Below are 25,625 nucleotides of genomic sequence, written 5' to 3'. Positions count from 1 at the left end.
TCTGCTGTTTCCCTGCTGGGGGACTTGCTTCAAATCACTTCTCTCTGCATCTGTTTCCTCTCCCGCTGTCTGTCGATTGAGGCGGGAAGCCCTTCGGGACAGGAGCCGTCTCTCGCTAGGGGTTTGTGCTGGCCTAGCACAATGGAGCCTGGGATTGCAACGCACAGTGAGTGCTTGCCTGCCTCAGTTTCCCCCTCTGTAAAATGGGGATCATATTTATTACTCAGTCAGTCAGCTCTTTGGGGCAGTGTCATAGAATCATAGAAGATCAGGGTTGGAAGAGACCTCAGGAGGTATCTAGTCCAACCCCCTGCTCAAAGCAGGACCAACCCCAACTAAATCATCCCCGCCAGGGCTTTGCCAAGCCGGGCCTTAAAAACCTCTAAGGATGGAGATTCCACCACCTCCCTAGATAACCCATTCCAGGGCTTCACCACCCTCCTAGTGAAATAGTGTTTCCTAATATCCAACCTAGACCTCCCCCACTGCAACTTGAGACCATTGCTCCTTGTTCTGTCATCTGCCACCACTGAGAACAGCTGAGCTCCATCCCCTTTGGAGCCCCCCTTCAGTTAGTTGAAGGCAGCTATCAAATCCCCCCTCACTCTTCTCTTCTGCAGACTAAATAACCCCAGTTCCCTCAGCCTCTCCTCATAAGTCATGTGCCCCAGCTCCCTAATCATTTTTGTTGCCCTCCGCTGGACTCTCCAATTTGCCCATATCCCTTCTGTAGTGGGGGGGACCAAAACTGGATGCAATACTCCAGGAGTGGCCTCACCAGTGCCGAATAGAGGGGAATAATCACTTCCCTCGAGCTGCTGGCAACGCTCCTACTAATATAGCCCAATATGCCGTTAGCCTTCTTGGCGACGAGGGCACACTGCTGACTCATATCCAGCTTCTCATCCACTGGAATCCCCGGGTCCTTTTCTGCAGAACTGCTGCTTAGCTAGTCGGTCCCCAGCCTGTAGCGGTGGCTGGGATTCTTCCTTCCTAAGTGCAGGACTCTGCACGTATCCTTGTTGAACCCCATCAGATTTCTTTTGGCCCAATCCTCCAATTTGTCTCGGTCACTCTGGACCCTATCCCTACCCTCCAGCGTATCTACCTCTTCCCCCCAGCTTAGTGTCATCTGCAAACTTGCTGAGGGTGCAATCCATCCCATCCTCCAGATCATTAATGAAGATGTTGCACAAAACCAGCCCCAGGACTGACCCCTGGGGCACTCCGCTTGATACCGGCTGCCAACTAGACACTGAGCTGTTGATCACTACCCGTTGAGCCCGACGATCTAGCCAACTTTCTATCCACCGAATAGTCCATTCATCCAATCCATACTTCTTTAACTAGCTGGCAAGAATACTGTGGGAGACTGTATCAAAAGCTTTGCTATAGTTAAGATCTGTCATGTCCACTGCTTTCCCCATATCCACAGAGCCAGTTATCTCATCATAGAAGGCAATCAGGTTGGTCAGGCATGACTTGCCCTTGGTGAATCCATGTTGACTGTTCCTGATCACTGTCCTCTCCTCCAAGTGCTTCAAAATGGATTCCATCATTTGTGTCCATCTTTTGTGTTCGGCGTTTGCACAGCACCTGGCACAAGGGGGGCCTGGCTCTGGGCTGGGGCACCTAGATGCTACTGCAGTACATGTAATAGCAATAGAAAAAGTCCAGTGCCTGGCCCCACGGGGCGCTGGTCCACGCCTCAGCCTGCCAGCTACCGTGGGGCACCGAAGAGCATTCCTCTCCCAGGGGCGGGGTGAGAATGAATTAGTGTATGCAGTGAATTGCACATTGCATGACAATAAATGTGAAGCGACAACCCACTTCAAACTGTTATTCAATAGCAGCTGAACCGAGGTTCTCTTGAGCAGTTGCCAGCACCCCCGCCCCTCCTCTTGTCCCATTCTCCGGGGTAGGTGCCGGGTCAGGGCTTAAGGCATAAAGCAACTCTCCAGTGATCTGTGAACTGAATAACCTCGGCACACCCAGCATGTAGAGGAACCAGTTCGGTCCGGGCCCCGAGCAGCCCGGTCACAGTTCAGCTGGCAGGCTGGGACATGTGGGGCTGCCTGGATCACACCTGCTGCATAGGGAGTTGTTCGCAGTTTAGCAGGCGTCCCCATGAGACTGTTACGCCTTGGGGGAAGAAAGCGCTAGGCTTGTTGTATCCACAGCCTGTTACCTTCTCTCCTGTGGGTTCACCACAGCCCCTCATCCCACCTAATGCTGGCCAAGAGCCTCTGACTGTTAGCCCCACGGAGTCCTGGCTCCCAGCCTCCCTGCTCTAACCACTAGCCCCCACTCCCCAGCTCGGAGCAGAACCCAGAAGTCCTGGCTCCCAGTTCCCCTGCTCTAATCACTAGGCCCACACGCCCTTCCCAAAGTTGGGCATGGAACCCAGGAGTCCTGACTCCTCGCACTCTACTCTAACCACTAAACCCCACTTTTCTCCCGGTGCTGGGAGCAGAACCCAGGAGTCCTGACTCCTAGCCCCAGGGGTGCTGGAACACTTTTTATAGTGGGGGTGCTGAAAGCCAGCGAAACCACAAAGCCCTGTTTTTACCTTACCCCCACCCCCTGGAACTGGGACCAGGAGCAGAGCAGTGGCTCTGGGAGGGGGGGAACACAGACAGGGGGAAAGGGGCCAAGACGGGACATCGCTGGGGTTGGGTGTGGAGCCCCAGGCGCGGGGCCGGCAGCTTGAGCCCCGCGTAAAACCTGGGGGTGCTGCAGCACCCCCTGCTTCCCACGCCTATGCCCAGCCCCCACCCCCGTCCTAGCCACAAGACCCCAATACCCTCCCAAAGCTGGGAGACGAACCCAGGAGTCCTGATTCACTGCCTGCTTAAGACAGTCACGCTGTGTGCACAGCCCGGCCTGAGGCCCTATTACAAAGGGCCCTGTCATGTTGTGGCAGGTGCAGAGTCATGGATGAGAGTGAAAAGCTACAGGGCTCTGCCAGCCGTGGGCCTGTCAACTGAGCCCCGCCCTGGCAGCAGCTGCGATAGGCCCCCCCTTCCCCCCCGGTGGAATCCATCGCCCCTGCTGGATTATCCTCAGCCAGGCAGCTCCCCGCCAAGCACCAGTTCAAGCCACGGCCCTTTTCCTCCTCAGGGGCGCGGGATTGAAAGGGCCCAAGCGAGTCTGGATGCCAAGTCACTGCCAGGCTGCCCAGTCGGCTCCCAGGAGCGCGGCCCAGATTGCCAGCAGGCCAGGTTGCCTGGGTTACAAAGAGGCCCATGTTACCAGGCTAGGTGCCCAGGTTGCCTGGCGCCATGGCCAGTGGTTCAGGTTACCACGCCAAATTGCCCAGGTTGCAGTACCAAGCTGCCTAGGCGAGTTGGCCAGGTTGCCATGCAAGTTGCCGGGCATGTTGCCCGGGTTACCATGCCAAGTCGCCATCTCCGGCCTCACTGCTCCCCAGCTAACGTCATAGGCTGGAGGTTGCCCCTGGTAACAGCATCCTCAGGTGGGTGGGTGGGTACCAGCCTCAGGCTCTTAACCCACCCGGTCCTGACCCCCCTTTTGCTGGCAGCCAATGGGAAAGCATCCTGAGCTGCCAGCTAGGCCAACTGTCCAATGGGAGCCCCCTAGAGGTGGGGCCAAACCCCCCCCCCCCACCTCTCAGAGGAGCAGACAGAGACTCTGAGCTGCTGTGACTGGAAACAGAACAGGGATCCTGGAACTGAGCTAGCAACAGGTAAAAGGGGAGGGAGCCGCTCCTCTGGGGCGGGGGTTGCAGGGGGGGTGAGGATCCCCCGGCCCTGGGGTTGGGGGCGGGTCTGTAAAGGGGAGGGTGGATGGGGCAGTGGGAGGGGATCTGGGCAGGGAGTGGGAGGGTCTCTGGAGGAGGGTCTGGGTAGGAGGATGGAGAAAGGAGGGTCTGGTCTGGAGAGAATTGGGGGATTGCAGGGAGGTCTGGGGGAGGCCTTGGGGGGTCTGAGCAGATGGGGTCCATGAAGATTCCAGACAGAGGGGGTGGGGGTCTGTGGGGTGGGGCAGTCTGTGGCTGGCAGGAGGGAGGGGGGCTGGTCAACCTATCTCTCCACCCCCTCCCAGCCTCACGCTCCCATCTGGATCATTCCTGGGACTTTCCCTGCCTCTGGGCTGGTCCTTTTCAAACCCCTCCCCCTCCTCCCCCCCACTGCCAGACCTTCGTCTCCATCCGGGGTGCCAAGGGCAGCAGGTGTTGGATCTGGGAGTGGAAGATCGATGGCTTCTGGCAAAGAGGGGCCAACCTGGCACGGCTCTTACCAGACCCCCATTGTGTTAGGCGCTGTACATTTGTATTGCTATTAGGTGTATTACGGTAGCACCTTGCCATCCCAGTACTGGACCAGTCCCCCATTGTGCCAGGCGCTGTACAGACACAGAACAAAAAGATGACCCCATTATATTATACTATCATTTACAGCTTTTCTGTTTACTATTCCCATTTGCACTGTCATGTTTGGACGGGATCAAATCTGTCCCAGAGAGTCATTTTGAAGTTTCCAAATGGACGTGTTTGGAATTGTTATTCCGTGAACAGTTTCAAATGTTCGGCTTTGGGGACACAGCCCAGTGCCTGGATTTCCAGTGGGCAGGGCAGTCCCATGTTCTGAGGGGCTCTGGCCGCATGAGATGGTATCTCCGGCTTCTCCAGCTCCTGATCCTGCCGTGGGCCCAGCATCCCCCACTCTGCCCGAGGCTCGTTGATTTCAGCAGGAGCGGAGGGCCTCTCAGCACCACCCAGGAGGTACTTGGCACCAGTTAGAGCAGGGGGGACTTGGCACCCAACAGGATCAAACCCTAAATGTGGCCATCTACAAAGGAGTCCATCTGGTTAAGCATGAAATGGACCCAGGCTGCCGGCTGGGAGCCGGTCCGTGGAGCTGGGAGATGGACCCCAGAGAGAGGGAGTAACTTGCCCAAGGTTACACAGTGAATCAGTGGCAGAGCCAGAACCAGACCCTTAGCCCTGGTCCTTCCTGGGTCCTAATGTCGTAAGCGGATCATAGGTGCCTCACAGTGCGGTCTGGCCAAAGCACAGGGGGGGCCTACCTACATTTCCGTTCTGGGGTTTACAAGGGTGGTTTCCTTAGTTTGCAGACCTGAGTAAGAATGGTCTAGCCTAGTGGTTAGAGCCGGTTGGGGGATTGGGAGTCAGGACTCCTAGGATCTACCCTCAGCTCTGGGAGGGGAGTGGTGTCTACTGGTTAGTACAGGAGACTGGGAGCCAGGACTCCTGGGTTCTTTCCTCAGCTCTGGGAGGGGAGGAGTGATCTGTGAGTTAGAGCAGGGGGCACTTGGCCTCATGACTCCCCGGTTCTATTCCTCGGCACTGCCACTGGCTGGCTGTGACCTTCCCCGCCACTCTGTGCCTCAGTTTCCCTCCCTGTAAAATGGGGACAACGATCCTTCACAGGCGATTCTGAAGTGTTCTGAGATCCCTGGGTGATGGTCGCTGCGGCACGACACGACGGATAATGTGTTCGGCGGAAGTTACAGTGCAGGGGAGTTTAGAACCACAGTGACCCTGGCGCTGCTCATCCAAGGAGCGCTGAGTGCCCTGACGGCAGGAACGATTGCATCCTCCCAGCTCCGCCCAGTGCTATACCCCCCATATTATGAGGCAGCTGACTGGGAGGGGAGGGCGCACCCTGCTGAGCCCCCCCCCCCGCTCCCTGCCCCACAGCGCCCCCTAGTACCGCACTGGGGCTGGCACTGACTGCCAGGGGAGAGCGCCCCCTGCTGAGCCCCCACCCCGCTCCCTGCAGCACAGTGCCCCCTGGTGCCCCATTGGGCTCAGTACTGGGAAGGAAGAGCGCCCCCCTCTTGATACACCCCCATCACTGTTTGCAGCGTGGGGCTTCCCGGGCAGATCTGAGGATGCCTTTCTCCAGGCACTGCCTCCGAGCCATACGCCCCGGCCTCAGAGCCTGGTTAGTAATCCCGCCGGGGAGGCACAGCCCCGGGGCTGACACCCCCTGTCATCCTGCCCCACCTCCTCTCCCGGCACCGGCCACAGAGCCCTTATTATGAGGCAGCTGATTGCTGCCGCTCGCTTGCAGCTCCCCCGCCAGACTCCCCAGCGAGGCATGTTAAAAATAAGCTGTCACTGGTTCCCCCCTGCCCCCCAGGAAAGGGGGGTGTTGTGGGTGTGGGTGGGGAGGATACTTGGCAAATCTCTCTCCATACGTTAGTAGAGGTGAAGTAACAGCTGAGCATCTTGGCATAACACGAGGCCGTAGAGGCGCTGATTTAGATCTCGCAGCGAGGGGGCAGGGGCCTGGGGTTCTGGCCTGGTTCTGACCCGTGTCAGTGTTGTGGGTTTGGCCCTAGCAGTATCGGGGTCTGCTTTAGACAGGGGGTGGGGGGTGAAGCTAAATGAAAAAGACAAGGTCGAAAATCAGATCAGGGACAACGAAAGACAAATACGGAGGGAGTGTGAAAGGTGCTCTGAGTAACGATGGGACGTGAGAGACCTGGAGGCCATTCCTGGCTCTGCTGCAGACTCCGTCGGTGACCATGGACTAGTCACTGCGTTGCTCTGTGCCTCAGTTTACCATTTGTCTGTTTAGACTGTTTAGCTCTTTGGGGCAGGGACTGTCTCTCGCTCTGTGTGTGCAGCGCCCGGCACAATGGGACCCTGATCTCAGTGAGATCTGTGCAGCGCCCGGCACAATGGGGCCCTGATCTCGGTCGGGGACTATGCAGTGCATAGCACAGTGGGTCTTGATCCCTGATCAGGGCATGTAGATGCTAGCTGAACATAGGAACTGCAAGACTGGATCAGACTCAAAGCCTGGTCTCCCGTCTCTGACAACTCCCAGCACTGGCTGCAACAGAGGAAAGTATCAGAACCCTGCAGTAGCAGACGTGGGACAGTTTGCCTCTCACCCCGACCTCTCACAGAGATCACAGGAGGGAGGGGTAGCTCAGTGCTTTGAGCATTGGCCTGCTAAACCATGGGTTGTGAGTTCAATCCTTGAGGGGGCCATTTAGGCATCTGGGGCAAAAATTGGGGACTGGTCCTGCTTTGAGCAGGCAGTCGGACTAGATGACCTCCTGAGGTCCCTTCCAACCCTGATATTCTATGATCAGCATAAATCCTGAAGCAGGAGATTTCTCTCCCTGTCTGGATTTACAGCTTCCCAATGAATCCTCTCCTTCTAAGGAATAGAACCAAACTCATTATGGTTGGAGCCTCCGGGAGCCATTTCAAATCAGTGAATTCCAGGGAGGGCTGTGAAGGACACCATGAGAGAGAGAATTACAGAGTTTATTTAATATAAAAATCAAGAGTGAAAGCAAACAGCCACTACAACAGAACCAGCCCCTGTGTGGATACTCACTGGTCCCGGGCCGAGAAGAATGGACAAAAAATCCATTTGCTAACAGCACCCCGATGCAGATGCATGCTCTGCTCTAAAACCGGGGTACTGCCCTTTCCCTAGCCAATTATAACAACACCCCTTAATTAATGAAACCTGCCTTTGACCTGATCTGTATTTTGGCTGCTGCTGTATTTAAGCTGGGCCCCCAAACCTAAATATTGTCTACTTCTTTATTGGCTGTTGTCCAACACGGTTTGAAATGTCGTTTGTGTCGATGCAAATTCTGCAGTTGCTACTATTCTGAGACACCTCCAAATTCCCCTACAACACCGGCCGGAACCCCCCCCCCCACGCAGATTTACTACCTGACCCAAGGTCATGCCTTGCCTTGCTTCTATTAATCCCTCTTGTTCACACTTAGCTTTAATAATATGGAGCCTAAAGCCCTGCTCTGTACTTGCATTTCAGCACATTTCCAATTAGCAGACGCCTACGTGACCCTGTAGGTTACACTGTCTTCTTAGCCTGCCCTGGCAGATTCTTGTTCTCCATATCAAAGTCCGACCCCCTTTTTGACTCTTGCCTCTGTGACTTTGGGTTGTCGGCAGCGAGGCTGGGACCTGCGACTTCTGGATCTCAATGCGTGAGCCTCTCCGTTTCCTGTCTGAGCTAAAAGTCCCTGCTCACTAAATCAAGGCTGTAGCAGGCTCAATCCCCCTGTATGTGACCATCACTAGAGGGAGAGAGAGCGCCACCCAGAGGCGGTGTTGGTTGCATTAAGTTCCCATCCTCAGCGGCATCCGGTGGCCGTCAGTTCCGCAGGCTGACGCCTCGTGTGGAAAAGCATTTCCTGGTGTTGAGTTCGAATCCACACGTTCAGTTCCATCGCCTGTCGCTGAGTGATGAGATGGGGTCCCTGCCCAATCTCCCTTCTCTGTCCTGGGCACAGTGTTTCTCACGTCCCCTCCTATTCACGCCTCTCTAATGTAACACTCCCAGTCGTTTCAGTCTCTCTTCGTATGTTGGTTTTTTTTTTTTGCCCCTGATCTTTCTCCATCTGTCTGTGACCTCCGCTCCATCCTTCCCACCCCAGCACTCCCCTCCATCCCTCCGGGCACCCCTTCTCCCCCCCCCAGCACATCCAATCACGCTCCATCCATCCATCCATCCATCCAGGGCACCCCCCCATCCATAAATAAATGCCAGTCCCTTCTAGCCCTAGGGACTGTGCTGAGCTCTCCAACCAATAGGGTTTGTATAGGTTTGTAGGCTCCACAGCCTAGGGGATTTAGACACCCCCATCATGAGTGATGTATCTAAGCCCCCTAGGCTGGAAATCTCAGCCTTCGTCTGCCGCTTGCAGGGCTCTGGACACTAGCGCAGCTGCTTTACGTTGCCCCCTGCAGGTGATCCGGGAGAGGCCGTAAACAGAGCCCGTCCCCTGTGTGTTCCCGAAGGCACTCGCCCTCCGCCGGGGAGCCTGCAGGATGGCAGCCAACGGCACTGTCGGGCCCGAGTCGCAGGAGGTGCAGCGCCGCGTGGATCAGATCACAGATGAGGTGAGCAGGGAGGAGGGTGCTGGGGCCGTCTCTAGCATCTCAGGGCGCCTGGCGCTGGGGCAGGCATGTGAATACCCCCACTGCGGAAACTGAGGCACCGAGAGAGGAAGTGACTTGGGCAAGGCCACACTGCAAGTCAGTGGCAGAGTCCTGATTCCAGCCTGCCTGCTCTAACCACTAGCCCCCGCTCCCCTCCCAGAGCTGGGGAGAGAACCCAGGAGTCCTGACTCCAGACTGCCTGCTCCAACTCACTAGCCCCCGCTCCCCTCCCAGAGCTGGGGAGAGAACCCAGGAGTCCGAACTCCAGCCTGCCTGCTCTAACTACTAGGCCCCGCTCCCCTCCCAGAGCTGGGGAGAGAACCCAGGAGTCCCAACTCCAGCCTGCCTGTTCTAACTACTAGCCCCCCTCCCCTCCCAGAGCTGGGGAGAGAACCCAGGAGTCCTGACTCCCAGCTCCCTCCCGCCACCCACGGGAAAATGCTCCCACCTAGGGGAACAGGGGAAAGATGGGGCCAGAGAGAACAAAGGGATCCGAACCGCCTTGCGGGGACGAGAGCGAGGCCCAGGCGGAGGGGAAGGAAATCCCAGCCCCTGCCCCCGGTGGCGACCGGTGGGGTGAAAATGGCAGCTGGGGAAGTGGCAGCTCCTGAACCGGGCGCTCAGTCACTGGGAACCAGAGGAGCAGGGACTACAGCGGCCACCGAAAGGCCACTGGGAAACAGCTGGCGCCTGCAAGCCTTGTTCCCCTTTCAGCCCGAACAATGGGCTCCGCCTAGCAGGTGGTGAATTCATCCCCTCCCAGGGCACACACAGCGCAGCGGACAGGCAGGGCGGGAGCCAAGGGATTTGGGTGCTGTCCCGCGGCAGGACAGCCGCTGGTCAAGAGCTTATTACAGGGGGCCCGGAAGGGGACAGATTCAGTGAGCACAAGGCAGGTGCCTCCCTGGGTCTCTCAATGCAAAGCCCACACGGATAGATTATTACAGTAACAGCCACACGATGGGGATCAGGGCCCTGCCAGGCCGGGTGCTGCCCAGACACACAGTGACCGAGATCAGGGCCCCATCGCGCAGGGAGCTGCACAGACACATCGCAAGGGCCTAGAGAGCTTTCAGTCTAAATAGACAAGGGAAGGATTATCATCCATCTTTTACAGGTGGGGAAACTGAGGCACACTCACTCACCCAAGGTCTCATGGGGAATTGGTGGCCGAGACTGAAATCAAACCCAGATCCCCTAAGTCCCAGCGTAACATCGTAACCACAAGGCTTGCGGGCCAGCCTGCCTCCCCCGCATAACATCTCTCCCCCCCCACTGCATTGCACCCCATCCCACCCCACTTGCTCTCCCCCAGCTATGCAGGCACTTTCTGCAAGAACCCTTGCTATGGTTTTGTTGCACTGTTGAAGGGCCGTGCCCCAGAGGTAGCTGCACTGTACTGAGCTCCTCAGCGGGGGCACGTACGCTCTGCCGATGGGAGTGCCGGGCGGCGTTTCTTGTACCAACACCCTGTTCTCTGTTTTCCCCTGCAGTCTCTGGAGAGCACCCGTCGAATGCTGCATATGGTTGAAGAGGTAAGAGCTGAGCAAGGACCCCGGGGGTGATGGGGGGGCGTGGTCCCTTGGCACCCCCTTTAATACAGAGCTGTGCAGCAGCTGATGGCAAAGGCAGCTGTCCCTTGGGGCTGGAAAACTGGAGTCCCAGCTGGAACTGATCAGGGCACTGCTGTGGGGAAGTTCACAGCATCAGAGGTCCCAGCCAGGTACGGGAAGGGCTCTCTTGTGGGGAAGTTCAGTGCACCAGAGTCTTCAGCCTGGTACTGGCAGGGCACTGCTGTAGGGAAGCTCACAGCCGTGGAATCCCTGGCTGGGCACTCTTGTGGGGAAGCTCACAACACTGCAGTTCCTGTATGGACACTGCTGTGGGGAAGCTCACGGCACCGGAATTCCTGGCAGAGCAGTGCTGTGGGGAAGCTTGCAGCAACGGTGTTCTTGGCAGGGCACTGCTGTGTGGAAGCTCACAGCATTGGCGTTCCTGGCTGGGCACTGCTGTGGGAAAGCTCACAGCACCAGAGTCCCTGGCTGGGCACTGCTGTGGGGAAGCTCACAGCCTCTGGCATCAGAGCGCTGTTCTGAGGTTGGTGTCACCGGGCAGCGGCTGGGCCGGGGTTTGCTAACACTGCCCCCCCTCTCCCCGCTTACCTCCTCTCCCACCGCAGAGCAAAGACGCTGGGATCCAGATCTTGGTGATGCTGGATGAACAGGGAGGTAAGAAAGAGGCTGGGGGGTGGGATGGCGGGGGGGGGGGGGAGGCGGGAGAAGCAGGACACAGCCAGTGTGTGCCTGGGGGGGACACTCCTAGACCCCCCCCAACCACGTCGCTCCTGTCACAGACCCACCCGGCTGGATCAGCACCAGCTCCAGTTTAAGGCTGGACCCCCCTGAGTTCTGCTGGATCCAGGCCAGGTCCCGGATGGACCCGGTTCCTGAGACGCCAGTGCCCGCACCCCCAGCCCTTGGCTGTGCGGCTCCCAACTCCCATGGGCGTGGGGGGGCATCAGCGCTGGGGAAGGGGCTGAGCACATGAGAGAGCAGGGGTGGGAGCTAGCTCCAATATCCCCCCCCCCTCACACACACACAGTAACTCACAGCCATGGTGGCTGGAGTCCAGGCTGGAACTGGCCAGGGCACTGCTGTGGGGAAGCTCGCAGCACTGAATTCTCAGTGCCGGGGGTGGGTGGTGCTCCCCATTGGCTTCCCCCCTTACTCTCAACTGGGAGGAGCAAACCCCAACCCCGTAGGTTATTTGTACCCTGGGGTGAACCTCAAGACCTGAAGCCCCCTGGTACCCCCAATTCCCCATTACCCTACCCTGGGTTCATGCCTCCTGAGACAGCCCCGGGCTCCTCCTGACTGGGGGCAGGTCCAAGTGAAGACTCAGTCCACTGCCAACCTAGAGCCTGCCCCCACCAGGGGCTCCCCCCAACCCCCCATAGGCTCCCCCAGCCCTACGGCATCATCTGCCCCCCTGGCCCCGGCACTCACCTGCCCCTCCCCTGCTCCAGAACAGCTGGACCGGATTGACGAGGGGCTGGATCAGATCAACCAGGACATGAAGGAGGCGGAGAAGAACCTGACAGACATGGCCAAGTGCTGCGGCCTCTGTGTCTGCCCCTGTGCCAAGTAAGCCCCCCCGCCCCCTGCCTGGAAGGGGAGACACCCCTGTGATCTGCCCCCCGTCACCTCCACCCTGCCGGTCCCATCCCCATGTGACAACGCAGCCGCCCCACACCCCTGCATCTCAGGGTACCTGGGGAGGCCTGGGGCAGCCCTGTGGGATCAGATCCCAGCTGGGTTTTGGGGGGCAGCCCTGTGGGATCAGACCCCAGTCGGGTTTTGGGGGGCAGCCCTGTGGGATCAGACCCCAGTCATGTGTGGGGGCAGCTCTGTGGGATCAGACCCCAGCCGGGTTTTCGGGGGGCAGCCCTGTGGGACCAGACCCCAGCCGGGTGTGGGGGCAGCCCTGTGGGATCAGACCCCAGCCGAGTTTCGGGGGGCTGCCCTGTGGGATCTGACCCCAGCCAGGGAAAAGGGGGGACCTGGTTGCCCTGGTGGGGGTCAGACCCCCCCAGGCCTGTGTCTTACCGGCTCCACCCCCTCCTGTTTTACTGAGGCTGAAGAACATCAAGGCCAGTGAGGCGTACAAGGCGGTCTGGGGCAACACCCAGGACGGGGTGGTCTCCACGCAGCCCTCGCGGGTGGCAGACGAAAGGGAGCAGATGACCATGAGCGGGGACTACATCCACAGGTAGGGCCAGCAGGACCCACCCCCAGGCGCCTCCAGGGGGCTGAGTCCAGCTAGGCCCCCTTGGCTTGGGAGCCCATCTGCTGGTGTCCCACTGGAAGCAAAGGGAGTGGGGTGGGTGGTTCAGGAAGGGGTGCTCTCGCCTGGGGGGAGAGAACCCCAAACCCCTTAGGTTATTTGCATCTGGGGAGGGGACCTCAAGACCTGACCCCCCTACCCCAGGTTCTTGAGATAGTCCTGCGGGGTTCTGGACCATCAGGGACTCGATGCTCCAGCGCGGTGCTAGGGGGCAGGATGGGGGGCTCAGTAAAGGGTGCTCTCCCCTCAAAGTTGGTGCTGGCCTCCATGTCCCACCGGGGGGCGTTGTGCTGCAGGGAGAGGGGCTCAGAAAAGAGGGCCTGACTGGGGAACGGCCATGAATGGGGAAGCACCGGGAATCCAAGGTCTAATAAAGCACATAGAGGTGCAATCGCTGGCTAAACAGCTCCCTCTAGTGGCTGCAGCCTGCATAGAGGATAACAGCCTGCTACTGCCCCGTCGCAGAGGGAGCTACTCCCTTAGCCCAGGCGGCAGAGAGGCTGGTGCTGTTAGTGTTTAGGGTCGGAGCAGGACGCTCCCCACCTTACGGGAGGGGTGGGGGGAGGGGCGGATCTTGCAGAATAACCAATGACGCGCGGGAGGACGAGATGGAGGAGAACCTGGTGCAGGTGGGGAGCATCCTGGGCAACTTGAAGAGCATGGCGCTGGACGTGGGCAACGAGATCGACATCCAGAACAAGCAGGTGGACAAGATCATGGAGAAGGTGAGCGCTGCGCGGCCGCACGCCCGCCTCCCCACCTGGAGACTGAGCCTTTGGGCAGGAGCCTGGTTGCCTGCAGGGGGCGCCAAAGGAGTGGGATGCTGTAGGGGGCTGGAGATGGGGCAGTGTCTTGCCCCATTAAGGATCCAGGCTGAGAACCCCCCTCCAGCTCGGTTCACAGCTCGGCCGTCAGCTGCTCCCCTGCCCAAGGGGGGTGTGCTACCAGCCGAACACGCTCACCCGGTGCCACGCACTTGTGAATCGTGCGCTGCACCCCGCTCCAGCTGGTGGATAACAGCCCAGCTACTGCTGCTGGCCGAAGGAGCGAGTCCCTCCTTGAATTCAAGGTGCGGAGAAAGGCGGCGAGGAGCATGAGGGGAAGGGAGGAGTTGAGCAGGCTGAGCGGGGAGCTGAGGGCTGTCTAGAAATACCCCAGGAAGATGAGCTGTGACAGCTAAAGGCACCAGAAGAAATGGGATTAAATTGGGCTGTGATCGGCTGAGGTTGGCGGAGTTGGCAGGGGATGGGATTCGAGAACCCAGTGACCCCTTTCCGGTGCTATGTTCAAGTGGGAGAGGGCTGGGCTTCCGAGCGGTGGAGTCCTGGGTTCGAAACCCTCTGGCAGCAGCTAGCGAGGGGATAGACCTGCACCAGCAGGTCCAGCGCTCCCGGGTAGCCCCCCGCCCGCCTGCTCGGGAACTAGGTGCTTAGGTTGCTGTGGGTGGGTTTGCAGCCCCTACCAGGGAGCCGTGGCCCCCCCCAGAGTTGTCTCATCCCCTCCGCCTGGATCAGGGCAGAGGGCGCTGCGTGAGCGCCTTCCACCGCCGGCTCCTCTCCCCGCAGGTCACCGTGAACGAAGATCGCATCCAAGAGGCCAACACCCGGGCCAAGAAGATTCTCAAAAATGCATGAGCCCCGGCCCCACGTGCTCTCCTGCTTCGCTGCCCCCCCACCCCGGCTCCCGGTCTTCCATCTGTCCGTCCCTGCTGTCCAACCTGCCCTGGAGTCTCCAGCGCTGTGTGTTAGGTGGAGCCTCGGATGCTTGGGGGCGGGCGTAGGGTGTGCGCACTGCCATGGCACTTAGCGGATAACAGCCTTACTATTGCAGCCAGCTAGGGGAGCTCCTCCTGTAGCTCCAGTGGGAGAGGGCTGTCCCTGGGAGCTTAAGGTTGCAGGCTCAGTCGCAGCTGGGAGGGTGGAGTATGCTACAAACATAGTGGCTCCATGTGTTGTGGGCGGGGGGAGAAATCTTTATTTCCTCTTGGGGGGGTACACGTGACCCCCCCTCCCCCTGCTATAGGGAAGGCAGACCCTAGTGCATCCTGCCCCAGTGCAGTGACTCAGAAGGAGGAATCTGCATGGAACTTTCTCCCAGTCTGGGGGAATTTTTGGAGCGTGACGTGTGGATATTTGGCTCTATTTTCAAACTGCCACAGCCCTGCCTCCTATGGGACCCTAATCTCCCCCACCCCTCCTGTTGTGATGGGTCCTCATGCCCCCCCGCCCCCCATGACCCTACCCTTGAGGCTCCTTCCCCTGGCTGAGATGGGTTTTCCCAGGGGCAGATAATGAGTGCCGGGGGGAGGGCCAGTCAGATGTGGGATTGGGCAGTTCTCTGACCTCTGGAGAGAAATGGGGGTAGGGGAGGGGGTGAGAGGGAGACAGGAATTTTCTTGTGCATTATCCCAGCCAACTTTGGGTTCCGAGCAGCCTCTGATTTTATGAAGCACGTTAACCTGTGGAACTCCCCACCACAAGATATTAATAATCCCGAGATTTTATCATCCGTAGATCTCAAAGCACTTTACAAAGGGGAGTGGTGGTGTCAATATCTCTATCCCCATTCTACAGATAGGGAAACTGAGGCACAGAGAAGGGAAGTGACTTGCCCAAGCTCACCCGTGGCAGAGCTGGGAATAGAACCCAGGTCTCCTGAGTCCCACTCCAGTGCTCTATCCACTAGGGCACACTGTTCTGAAGAAAGCCCCTATATCAACTGACACAAATGCTTCAGTAGCTAAATGAAGCCAAACTGGATTGACAGGACAGCTGAATCAGAGAGGGTCAGGCCAGAGACTTGCCTGGTTCAATTCTCCACTCCATCCTTCCCTGTTAACCTGTGGAACCCCCCACCACAGGATATTCCTGACGCAAACATTTCATTAACTAACTGAAGAGAAACAGGAATGATGGAAGAGATGAATCAGAGAATGGGGACATTGGAGATTTCCCTGGTTCAGTTCCACCTCCATCCTTTCCTGGTAACCTGTGGAACTCCCCACCACAGGATATTCCTAAAGCAAACATTTCATTAACCAATTGAAGAGAAACAGCAGTGATGGGAGAGATGAATCAGAGAAGGGGGACATCAGAGATTTCCCTGGTTCAGTTCCCCCTCCATCCTTTCCTGGTAATCTGTGGAACTCCCCACCACAGGATATTCCCGAAGCAACTATTTCATGAACTAAATGAAGGGAAATAAGACTGATGGGATGGCTGAATTGGGAGGTGGGGCGCATGCCGATGACTCCCTGGGTTGTATCCCTCTGTGTGTGTGTTTGGTTTTCAAACGTATCTGTCATTGTGACACCGAAGCCCCTGTCTGTGTGAGGGGCCCTCTTCATTTTTATCCGTGATGTAAGCGAGGTGATTTTTTTCTTCCAAAGCATAATACAAAAAAAAGCAAAAGCAAAAGCAAAAGTGCCTTTTTCTTTACGATAAACTCCAACCTGTGTCCAATTCGCCAGCCGGTAAAAGGCTCCAGAGGAGGGGTGTGTGCCCATCCCACAGCATCCAAGGAAGGTTGGGCTGAAAGGGACCTCCCCGGGTCAGCTAATCCACCCCCTCCGAGTTGAGACAGGACCAAGTAGCCCTGACTCCCCCTGGAGTTTCTACTGTCTCCCTTGCTGCGGGTTAGGACAATTCCTGCTTGGCCTACCCACAATGGAGAACAGTGGCTCACCCTCCGCTTTATGTAGCTCTTAACGTAATTGATGACTGTTCTCAGGTCTCCCCTCAACCTTCTCTTCTCTAGACTAAACCTGCCTCCTTCTTTCAGCCTTTCCTCCTGGGTCAGGTTTTCTAAACCTGTCCTCGTTTGGGTCAATCGCCTCCAGTTTGCCCTGAGGCTGCTCAGTCTGACTCTGGGGACCAGGCAACTGATAGAACCCAGGAGTCCTGGTGGCTCCCAACCCCCGCTGCTCTAATCACTAGACCACTCATAGCTGTGAGACCCACCGAACTGGCTCCTGGGCAGCATATTTATTCCTCTGCCATCCGGCCCTGAAGTAACAACAATCCATAGCTCCAATAAAGGGCTTACAAAGGGCATCAGTAGCATTATGCTTATTTTGCAGATGGGGAAACTGAGGCACAGAGCGGTGATGTGCCTCACTCACTGAGCAGGCCAGTGGCAGAGCCAGGAATCAAACCCAGGTCCCTGTCCAGTGCTTTGCTCACTAGCCCACACTTTCTCCACCAAAGCAAAGGCTTCAGTAAATAAATGAAGGAAACATGACAGACGAATCAGGGAAAGGGGGCATCAATTGCGGCGTCAGTGCCTCCTGCTGTCCATCCCTGTTAACCTGTGGAACCCTCTGCCACAGGATATTCCTGAAGCAAAGGCAGTGCGGGGTCAGCGGAGCTGGGAATCAGAATTTCTGAGTCTTAGATCAAGCCCTGCAACTGCTGAGAGTCATTCCAGTATTTGGAAAGAAACAAAGCTGGTGCTGGATCCCCTCATTGTGCTCACTTTAGACCTGCCTCACTCACCCCCTGCCCCCCAAAGGGGGGGGGAGGGCGTCTTACCCTGACACAGTTTTTAAAGGTACTTTTTATTGATTTCTGAGGGTAGGGGTTTTCTTAAAGTACATGGCTCTCTGCTCTCTGCTTCCAGCCCCGAACAGGCCCCTGTGGGGCAGGGGGAGAGGGGAACCAGCTAGTCCAGGCTGCCATCTCATTTGTTCTTCTGGGGGAAAGAAGCTCTGACCAGCGAGAAGACGGAGTAACAGGAGCCTGGAACAGCAAGAGAATGACTGGTAGGATTCTCAGAATAGAAAGAGAGGCCCAAGTCCTAAACCATACCCCCTAATGCACACGGAACCCAGGAGTCCTGGCTCCCAGGCCCCCTGCTCTAAGCACTGGGAAATGCTACAACACCCCACCTCATTCACAGCAGCGAAGCACATCTTTCCCCCTCAGTACCTCTGCGAGTCCCCAAAGGGGCTGATCTCAAATCAAAAGGGAAATGGACTAGAAAAGGATCATTACAACAAGGAGCAAAATAGGCTTCGATCAGTTTCATTTCTCTGTCTGGCCTGAAACACACAGTCTGGCCTGGGCTTTTATTTTAAGAGCTACCAGGGTTACGTCTCCCAACCCTAATATTCTAGGATTCAACTTGTGCCCATGACCCGGGGCGGGGGGGGCTGATTTGCTGCAGCTCCATTAAACAGCTAATAACTGAACCCAGAAGTGCTGATTCCTAGCTCCCTGCTCTAACCACTAGTCCCTGCATTAGAGCTAGAACCCAGGAGATCTAACTCCCAAACCCGCCCCCCCCAACCACTAGACCCTAGTCCTCTGAAAGAGCTGTGAATAGAACCCAAGAGTCCTGACTCCCAGCCCCCAACCTGCTCTAACCACTACACCCCACTCCCCTCCTGGAGCCAGGGCTAGAACCCAGACATTCTGAGCCGGGAGCAGCACCTACCAAAGACAGTAATGGCCATTGTGAGTCGATACAGCAAGCCATCCATGATGCCCCCTTTCAGATGCACGGGCAGGCCATTATCCGCCTAGGCACAGAAGGAAAAATGGGGGGGGGGTCAGGAAACCAGCCCCCACCCCCCAGTAACTGCAAGGGTCCCTGCACTTCCGAGCAATGGGGCATCCTTTATGCAGAGAATGGGACAAATTCAGAGAGTCTTCCCAGCCAGGAAAGGGCCGGTTGGGGGTGTGTGTAAAGGGGTGGACTGCGACTTTAAGGGCTAGAGGCCCAGAGCCAGCGAGCCAGCCCCATCTCCTTAGCCCTGCCCCCACTCCTGGGCTGGGGTGGGGTTAATTGGCAGAACCAGCTGGGTGCAGGGGAGCTGATGTCCCTATAAAGAGCAGCAGGATGCCCCAGAGGGGGCTGGCCAGGGAGGCAGCCCTTAGCTGGGATGGTTGCAGGCTCTAGATGGGAAGGCCTGGGTGAGCCCTTGGGGAGAGATAAGTGGCATGGACTGGCTGGAGGTTTAAGCATTGGATTTGGGGTAACAAATCCAGCCCCAAGGAGGGTGTTGCTGACCCAGAGAGGAGTTTGCTCTCAGTGTGATTGAGGGAGCCCTGAGAAGTGGGGAAACTGAGGCAGGGATGCTGTAGAGTGACCTCAGGCTCTGAGGGGGGTGCACAGGAGGTAGCTGCCCCATTGCTAGTGGGGGTCAATGTTCCATTTTTCTCTCCCCATTCCCCTCATTCATGCTGGGATCCCCACACCCTAACCCTCCCAACACCCCCATGTGGCTACCATCCCTGTTTAATGGGTGGGGAAACTGAGGCACAGATAGCTGAAGGGACTTGAATCCCTACCCCCAAGATCCATGGCAGAGCTGGCAATAGAGCCCAGGAGTCCTGACCCCCCCTGCTCTAACCACTAGACCCTACTCCCCACCCAGAACTGGGGACAGAACCCAGGAGTCCTGGCTCCCCCCCCCGCTCTAACCACTAGACCCTACTCCCCACCCAGAACTGTGGACAGAACCCAGGAGTCCTGGCTCCCACCCCCCCTGCTCTAATCACTAGACCCCACTCCCCACCCAGAACTGGGGATAGAACCCAGGAGTCCTGACTGCCAACCCGCAACTCTACTCCATCCCCTGGCTCCTCCCTCTCCCTTCACCTTTCTTAACCCCCGAGAGCCAAGCTGGGGTCTGTCTCACCTGAAAGAGCTTCTGATGTTCGGGGACTTTGTTTTTCATCTGGTGGCGGGTGGAGGTGGCGAAGGAGCGGAGGGATCCCACGCGGGAGGTCTGTGACACGGCCGGGGGAGGGAGGATGGGGTTGGGGAGGACAAAGGGGATGAGGAACCTACAGAATAGAGTGAAATCAACCCCCCCTCCCCCTAGGTCCCAGCCCCTGGGAGGAGATGGCCCAGTCCGGCTTGGTCCAGTTGTCTTGGCACTGATACCAGGGTAGTCACTCCTGGTTTACACCGGGCTGGGCGAGAGGGGAATGAGCCCCAGGGGAGTCACTCCTGATTTACATCGGGCTGGGCGAGAGGGGAATGAGCCCCAGGGGAGTCACTCCTGATTTACACTGGGCTGAGTGAGACTAGAATCATCTTGCTGGGTTCTGGTTTCCACCCTGCCTTGCATCTAATGCAGGCAAATGCCAATACAAGGCCCAGGCCAGCAGAGAATCGGTCCCCGGTGTCACAAACCCAGGCTGAGGATCAGGACTCCTGGGTTCTGTCCCCGGGCTGGGAGGGGAGTGGGGTCTAGTGGGATAGAGATGGTGGGGAGGGCTGGGGGTCAGGACTCCTGGGTTCTGGGAGGGGAGTGGGGTCTAGTGGGTTGGAGCGGGGGGCCTGGCAGTCAAGATTCCCACATGCCAATCTAGAAGGGTTGGGCTGAATCAAGGGAGGGTGCAGGGCTGGGTGGTATAACGGACGGCTGGGTGCAGGCCCGGGTTGTATAGCGGAGCCTGGTTCAGGAGCTCCCCGTCCTTCCACCGTGTGACACCCCAGGGCAGCTTCTGTTTCCTGAACAGGCAGAGTGAAAGCAGCAGCTGCTTGGAGCTTTCCCCTGGGGACGTGAAAGCACATGTGAAAGTGGGGCTGGCTAGTGAGGCTGGGACAGCGAGGCAGCCAGTGGGGACGAACAGCACCCAGGGTCTGCCTCATGGATTTATACTGCTGAGTAACGGGGTTCAGGATCTGGCTCACGCCTCAGGATCTGGGCTGCCAGGAGCACGTGTGCATCTGATGGGGCCATAGTGAGGACCCGTCAGTTTGCTACAAGATTTCATGGTGCTGCAGAGGCTGCGAAGAAACTCTCAGAGTGGCAGAGGGGTCCAGATTTCCCAGGGCAGTCTCCCTAAGGCCACTGCTGGGAGAAGGACTGGGGATCCCACTGCTCACACCAATAGATCTAAAGTGACCTTGGGAAAGTGAAACTGCAGCTGCAGAGGCCTTTGTGCCCTTTCCTCTCCCTCCACCCCACCTCTGAGGTCTACCCCTCTTTACTCCCCCTTATCTATACCCTTCTTCTGCTTAGCCCCTGAAGCAGCTGATCTAATCCACCTAGAAAACATCCCTGCAGCCCACCAGGGACTTCGGAGGATTAACATCCACCATGGCATTTCAACACCCAAGCCTACTGCCCCACTCACTCCTCCCCCTTTCAAACTCTCTGCTCCCTGGCTCCAAAGCGTCATTTCCTACTGGGCAGGGAACATTTATTTCTACTGAGCTAGCCACCCCATGCAGTATTCTTCTTCTTTGTACGCATAGCGACCTAGACGCCTTGATGAGATCAGGGCCCCTTCGTGCCGAGCACGGTGCAGACACCGAGTCAGAGTCAGCTCCTGCCTTGAAGGGCTCCCAGTCTAACCAGCCGAAGGAAGGCTGATTATCCCATTTTACAGAGGGGGTACCAGAGGCCCAGGGAGATGCAGTGACTTGCCCCAGGTCACACAGCGAGTCACAGCCCAGGCCACCCTTCCTCTGCCAGGCCGCCCTCTATCTAGCTGCTTACATGCCAGCCACTCTACCTAGCACCCATCCCTCCCTCTACTCACCATACCAACCCACCTGTCTACTGAATCTACATGCCGAAGCACATGGAACGAGGTGCCAGGCAGATCCATTCCTGGGCATATTTTTCACCCCCTTTTTTTTACATTGCTCTGCAGTTTCGGGGGCTTTTTGTGCCTGCCCCTTCCCAGGCCCGTGACAAAGCAGCCCAGTGGTACTAGAATTGTTTCCAGTTTGTGGGAATCTGTGTCTGTGTGCGTGTATATGCATGGGACGGGGGTGGGGGGGGAGAGAAGAAGAGCCCTGGTTTGGGGGGTTTCCCAGAGTCATTATGGGATGGATCAGAAAACCAGAACCGGTAGGATCTGGTGAAAACGCTAAATGGACCAAAGCTGGAGTCTGGGCCTTTAATTGGGAACGTTCCCTGGCGCTTCCCCTGTCCGCCTGCACCTGTTGTCTTTGTCTTATACGCAGATGGGGAGGGCCTTGGGCCAGGCGCTGTGTGAGTTCGCAGTGGGGGCCTGGTCTGTGAGGGGGGCTCCTCGGCGCTACCGTAATACACTGAAGAGCCATAAAAATATACAGCGCCTAACACAATGGGGTCGTGGCCCATGTCTGAGGCGCTACCGTAATACACAATAAGTCTCGCAGTGCCTGGTCAGGCTCTTGCTTACCCAAGGTGTAAATCAGGAGTTGCTCCCAGTGTTTACACTGGGCTGAAACTGCGGCATAGCAGAGGAGGGTCAGGGCCTCACTATTTAAAGATACCAGACTGATGGGTTTAAAAAACCAGACCGCAAAGGCGAAAAGCCAGTGCCCAGCAGGGAACAAAGGTTAGAGACAGAGGCAAAGCGTAGGGGAGCGATTCACACACGTGGGCTACACCTGAAGGGGGCGGGGGGGTTGAATCTTGGAAGTGTTTAGATCTGGGGGGTTGGACCTGCTTGGAGCTGGGGGTGTTTGGGTTGTGAGGGGGTGTGTGGATCCAGGGAGAGGTTACAGCTGAGGGGGTCCTTGGATCTGGGGGGGGTTGGATCTGAGGGGGGGTTGGTTTGGGGGCTTATATCTTGGGGGGGGGGCTGAATCCATGGGGGTGTTTAGATTGGGGGGTGGATCCACGGATGTGTTTAGATTGGGGGGTGGATTTGGAGGGGGGCTGAATCCACAGGGGTGTTTAGATTGGAAGGTGGATTTGGAGGGGGGCTGGATCCGCAGGGGTGTTTAGATTGGGGGTGGATCCACGGTTGTGTTTAGATTGGGGGGTGGATTTGGAGGGGGGCTGAATCCACAGGGGTGTTTAGATTGGGAGGTGGATTTGGAGGGGGGCTGGATTCACAGGGGTGTTTAGATTGGGGGTAGATCCATGGATGTGTTTAGATTGGGGGATGAATCCGGAGCGGAGCTGGATCCATGGGGGTGTTTAGATTGGGGGTGGATCCATGGATGTGTTTAGATTGGGGGATGAATCTGGAGCGGAGCTAGATCCATGAGGGTGTTTAGATTGGGGGTGGATCCACGGGTGTGTTTAGGTTGGGGGGGTGTCTGGAGGGGGACTGGATCCACGGGGGTGTTTAGATGGGGGTGTCTGGAGGGGGGGCTGGATCCACAGGGGTTTTTAGATTGGGCGTGGATCTGGAGGGGGGCTGGATCCACGGGGGTGTTTAGATGGGGGTGTCTGGAGGGGGGGCTGGATCCACAGGGGTTTTTAGATTGGGCGTGGATCTGGAGGGGGGCTGGATCCATGGGGGTGTTTAGATGGGTGGTGTCTGGAGGGGGGCTGGATCCACGGGGGTGTTTAGATTGGGGGTGGAACTGGAGAGGGGCTGGATCCTCGGGTGTGTTTAGATGGGGAGGCGTCTGGAGGGGGGCTGGATCCACGGGGGTGTTTAGATTGGGCGTGGATCTGGAGGGGGGCTGGATCCACGGGGGTGTTTAGATGGGGGTGTCTGGAGGGGGGGCTGGATCCACAGGGGTTTTTAGATTGGGCGTGGATCTGGAGGGGGGCTGGATCCATGGGGGTGTTTAGATGGGTGGTGTCTGGAGGGGGCTGGATCCACGGGGGTGTTTAGATTGGGGGTGGAACTGGAGGGGGGCTGGATCCTCGGGTGTGTTTAGATGGGGAGGCGTCTGGAGGGGGGCTGGATCCACGGGGGTGTTTAGATTGGGGGTGGATCTGGAGGGGGGCTGGATCCACGGGGGTGTTTAGATGGGGGGTGTCTGGAGGGGGGCTGGATCCTCGGGGGTGTTTAGGTTGGGGGGGTGTCTGGAGGGGGGCTGGATCCACAGGGGTGTTTAGATGGGGGGGTGTCTGGAGGGGGGCTGGATCCACGGGGGTATTTAGATGGGGTTGTCTGGAGGGGGGCTGGATCCTCGGGGGTGTTTAGGTTGGGGGGGTGTCTGGAGGGGGGCTGGATCCACAGGGGTGTTTAGATGGGGGGTGTCTGGAGGGGGGGCTGGATCCACAGGGGTTTTTAGATTGGGCGTGGATCTGGAGGGGGGCTGGATCCACGGGGGTGTTTAGATTGGGGGTAGATCCATGGATGTGTTTAGATTGGGGGATGTATCCGGAGCGGAGCTGGATCCACGGGGGTGTTTAGATGGGGGGTGGATCTGGAGGGTTCCGACTGGGGACTTGCACCCTGATGAGGGGGCTGGGGCTGGCGGGGTGTTTAGGTCGGGGGGGGCAGGCTGGAACTTGTGCCTGTTCCCAGTCAGTAAGGGCCGGGGGGCAGGGTCTGAGAAGCCGGGTCGGTTGGACCCCGCGGGCCCCGCGAGGGCTCGGCGGTCGTTACCAGAAGGGCCTGCATCGTCCTGGGCCAGGGCCGCGCTCTCCTCTCCTCTCTCCTTGTCGCCTGTCTCCGTCTCTCCTGGCCCCTCTGCCCCTCGCCCTCTGTCCCGGCCTTACAAGGACGCTGCCTGGCGGGGGGCTGGCTCGCTGCCCGTCCCGCTGCCAGAGTAAGGGCAGCAGCTGAGCTCAAATCGCACGCGGAAGCCGAGAGACCTTGGCACCTTTCCGGGGCCATGGACTCCCCCCACGGCCTCCTCGGGGGGTGGGGAGAGAGGACAGGGAAGGTCCCAGGAGGAGGGAGAATAGAGGCCTGAGGCTCAGGCCCTTGAGGAACAGGAAAGAGCCCCCCCGAGAACCCACCCCCCAATCAGGGGCATGGCCAGGGAGCCCTGCACTGCGGCTGTTCTCTGCCCCCCAGGGCCCATGGGGGTGGATCGGGGGCATGGCCAGAGCGCCCTGTCCTGTGGCTATTCTCTGCTTTCCAGGGCCCATAGAGGGCAGATCGGGGGCATGGCCGGAGCGCCCTGCGCTGTGACTATTCTCTGCCCCCCAGGGCCCATAGAGGGTGGATCGGGGGCATGGCCGGAGAGCCCTGCACTGCAGCTGTTCTCTGCCCCCCAGGGCCCATAGAGGGCGGATCGGGGGCATGGCTGGAGCGCCCTGCGCTGTGACTATTCTCTGCCCCCCAGGGCCCATGGGGGTGGATCGGGGGCATGGCCGGAGAGCCCTGCACTGCAGCTGTTCTCTGCCCCCCAGGGCCCATAGAGGGCGGATCGGGGGCATGGCTGGAGCGCCCTGCGCTGTGACTATTCTCTGCCCCCCAGGGCCCATGGGGGTGGATCGGGGGCATGGCTGGAGCGCCCTGCGCTGTGACTGTTCTCTGCCCCCCAAGGCCCATAGGGGGTGGATCGGGGGCATGGCCGGAGCGCCCTGCGCTGTGACTATTCTCTGCCCCCCCAGGGCCCATAGAGGGCGGATCGGGGGCATGGCCGGAGCGCCCTGCACTGCGGCTGTTCTCTGCCCCCCAGGGCCCATGGGGGTGGATCGGGGGCATGGCCGGAGAGCCCTGCGCTGTGACGGTTCTCTGCCCTCCAAGGCCCATAGGGGGTGGATGGGGGGCATGGCCGGAGAGCCCTGCGCTGTGACGGTTCTCTGCCCCCCAAGGCCCATAGGGGGTGGATGGGGGGCATGGCCGGAGCGCCCTGTGCTGTGACTATTCTCTGCCCCCCAGGGCCCATAGAGGGCGGATTGGGGGCATGGCCAGAGCGCCCTGCGCTGTGACTATTCTCTGCCCCCCAGGGCCCATGGGGGTGGATCGGGGGCATGGCTGGAGCGCCCTGCGCTGTGACTGTTCTCTGCCCCCCAAGGCCCATAGGGGGTGGATCGGGGGCATGACAGGAGCACTCTGCGCTGATTATTCTCTGCCACCTGGGGCTGCTCCTCTGTATCCCTCGTAGGCACCTCCTCGCCTGAGATGATCTCCCCCCATCCTCTCCCTTTACCGAGTATGGAGTAAGAGGAATATCCATCATGGATCCACTTTGGGCAGCTCCCCAGACCCCCCCTCCCAGCACCCACCCACCCACTGAACTTCCTGATGGTGGCAGTGAAGGCCCC

At 58.4% G+C, this 25,625-nt stretch overlaps 2 protein-coding genes across 3 annotated transcripts; one reads left to right on the top strand and one right to left on the bottom strand.

Moving 5' to 3' along the window:
* The first annotated feature begins 3,624 nt into the window (after window positions 1–3,624).
* Window positions 3,625–14,994, top strand: LOC141976910 (synaptosomal-associated protein 25-like). 2 transcript variants are annotated; one of them, XM_074938097.1, is made up of 8 exons: window positions 3,625–3,706; window positions 8,732–8,884; window positions 10,417–10,458; window positions 11,103–11,151; window positions 11,949–12,066; window positions 12,557–12,691; window positions 13,332–13,491; window positions 14,332–14,994. In XM_074938097.1, exons 2-8 carry the CDS (start codon window positions 8,813–8,815, stop codon window positions 14,398–14,400), a joined length of 645 nt encoding a protein of 214 aa, XP_074794198.1. In that variant the 5' UTR covers window positions 3,625–3,706; window positions 8,732–8,812; the 3' UTR covers window positions 14,401–14,994. The 2 variants fall into 2 exon arrangements, with proteins under 2 accessions (XP_074794198.1, XP_074794199.1); XM_074938098.1 differs by having other exon boundaries at window positions 13,347–13,491; window positions 14,332–14,976.
* A 2,313-nt stretch (window positions 14,995–17,307) lies between these two features.
* On the bottom strand, window positions 17,308–24,221 carry COX7A1 (cytochrome c oxidase subunit 7A1). Its single transcript, XM_074937262.1, has 4 exons — window positions 24,013–24,221; window positions 19,407–19,496; window positions 18,200–18,284; window positions 17,308–17,502 (listed from the first exon to the last, which is right to left on the bottom strand). The coding sequence occupies exons 1-4, from the start codon at window positions 24,025–24,027 to the stop codon at window positions 17,444–17,446; spliced, it is 249 nt and encodes an 82-aa protein (XP_074793363.1). The 5' UTR covers window positions 24,028–24,221; the 3' UTR covers window positions 17,308–17,443.
* Between the last annotated feature and the right edge of the window lie 1,404 nt (window positions 24,222–25,625).

Source organism: Natator depressus, chromosome 23 (assembly GCF_965152275.1).
Source record: "Natator depressus isolate rNatDep1 chromosome 23, rNatDep2.hap1, whole genome shotgun sequence".
Taxonomy (NCBI): Eukaryota; Metazoa; Chordata; order Testudines; family Cheloniidae; genus Natator; species Natator depressus.
This window is presented reverse-complemented; position numbering and strand designations above follow the sequence as displayed.

Bases quoted from the DNA above. Each gene is read 5' to 3' on its own strand.
- LOC141976910 (XM_074938097.1), top strand. From the start codon at position 8,813: ATGGCAGCCAACGGCACTGTCGGGCCCGAGTCGCAGGAGGTGCAGCGC. The intron at 10,459-11,102 runs GTAAGAGCTGAG...CTCCCACCGCAG, and splicing joins TGCTGCATATGGTTGAAGAG to AGCAAAGACGCTGGGATCCA. The intron at 12,692-13,331 runs GTAGGGCCAGCA...GGGTGGGGGGAG, and splicing joins AGCGGGGACTACATCCACAG to GGGCGGATCTTGCAGAATAA.
- COX7A1 (XM_074937262.1), bottom strand. The intron at 18,285-19,406 runs GTGAGACAGACC...TTCTGTGCCTAG, and splicing joins AACATCAGAAGCTCTTTCAG to GCGGATAATGGCCTGCCCGT. The intron at 17,503-18,199 runs GTAGGTGCTGCT...TTGCTGTTCCAG, and splicing joins AATGGCCATTACTGTCTTTG to GCTCCTGTTACTCCGTCTTC.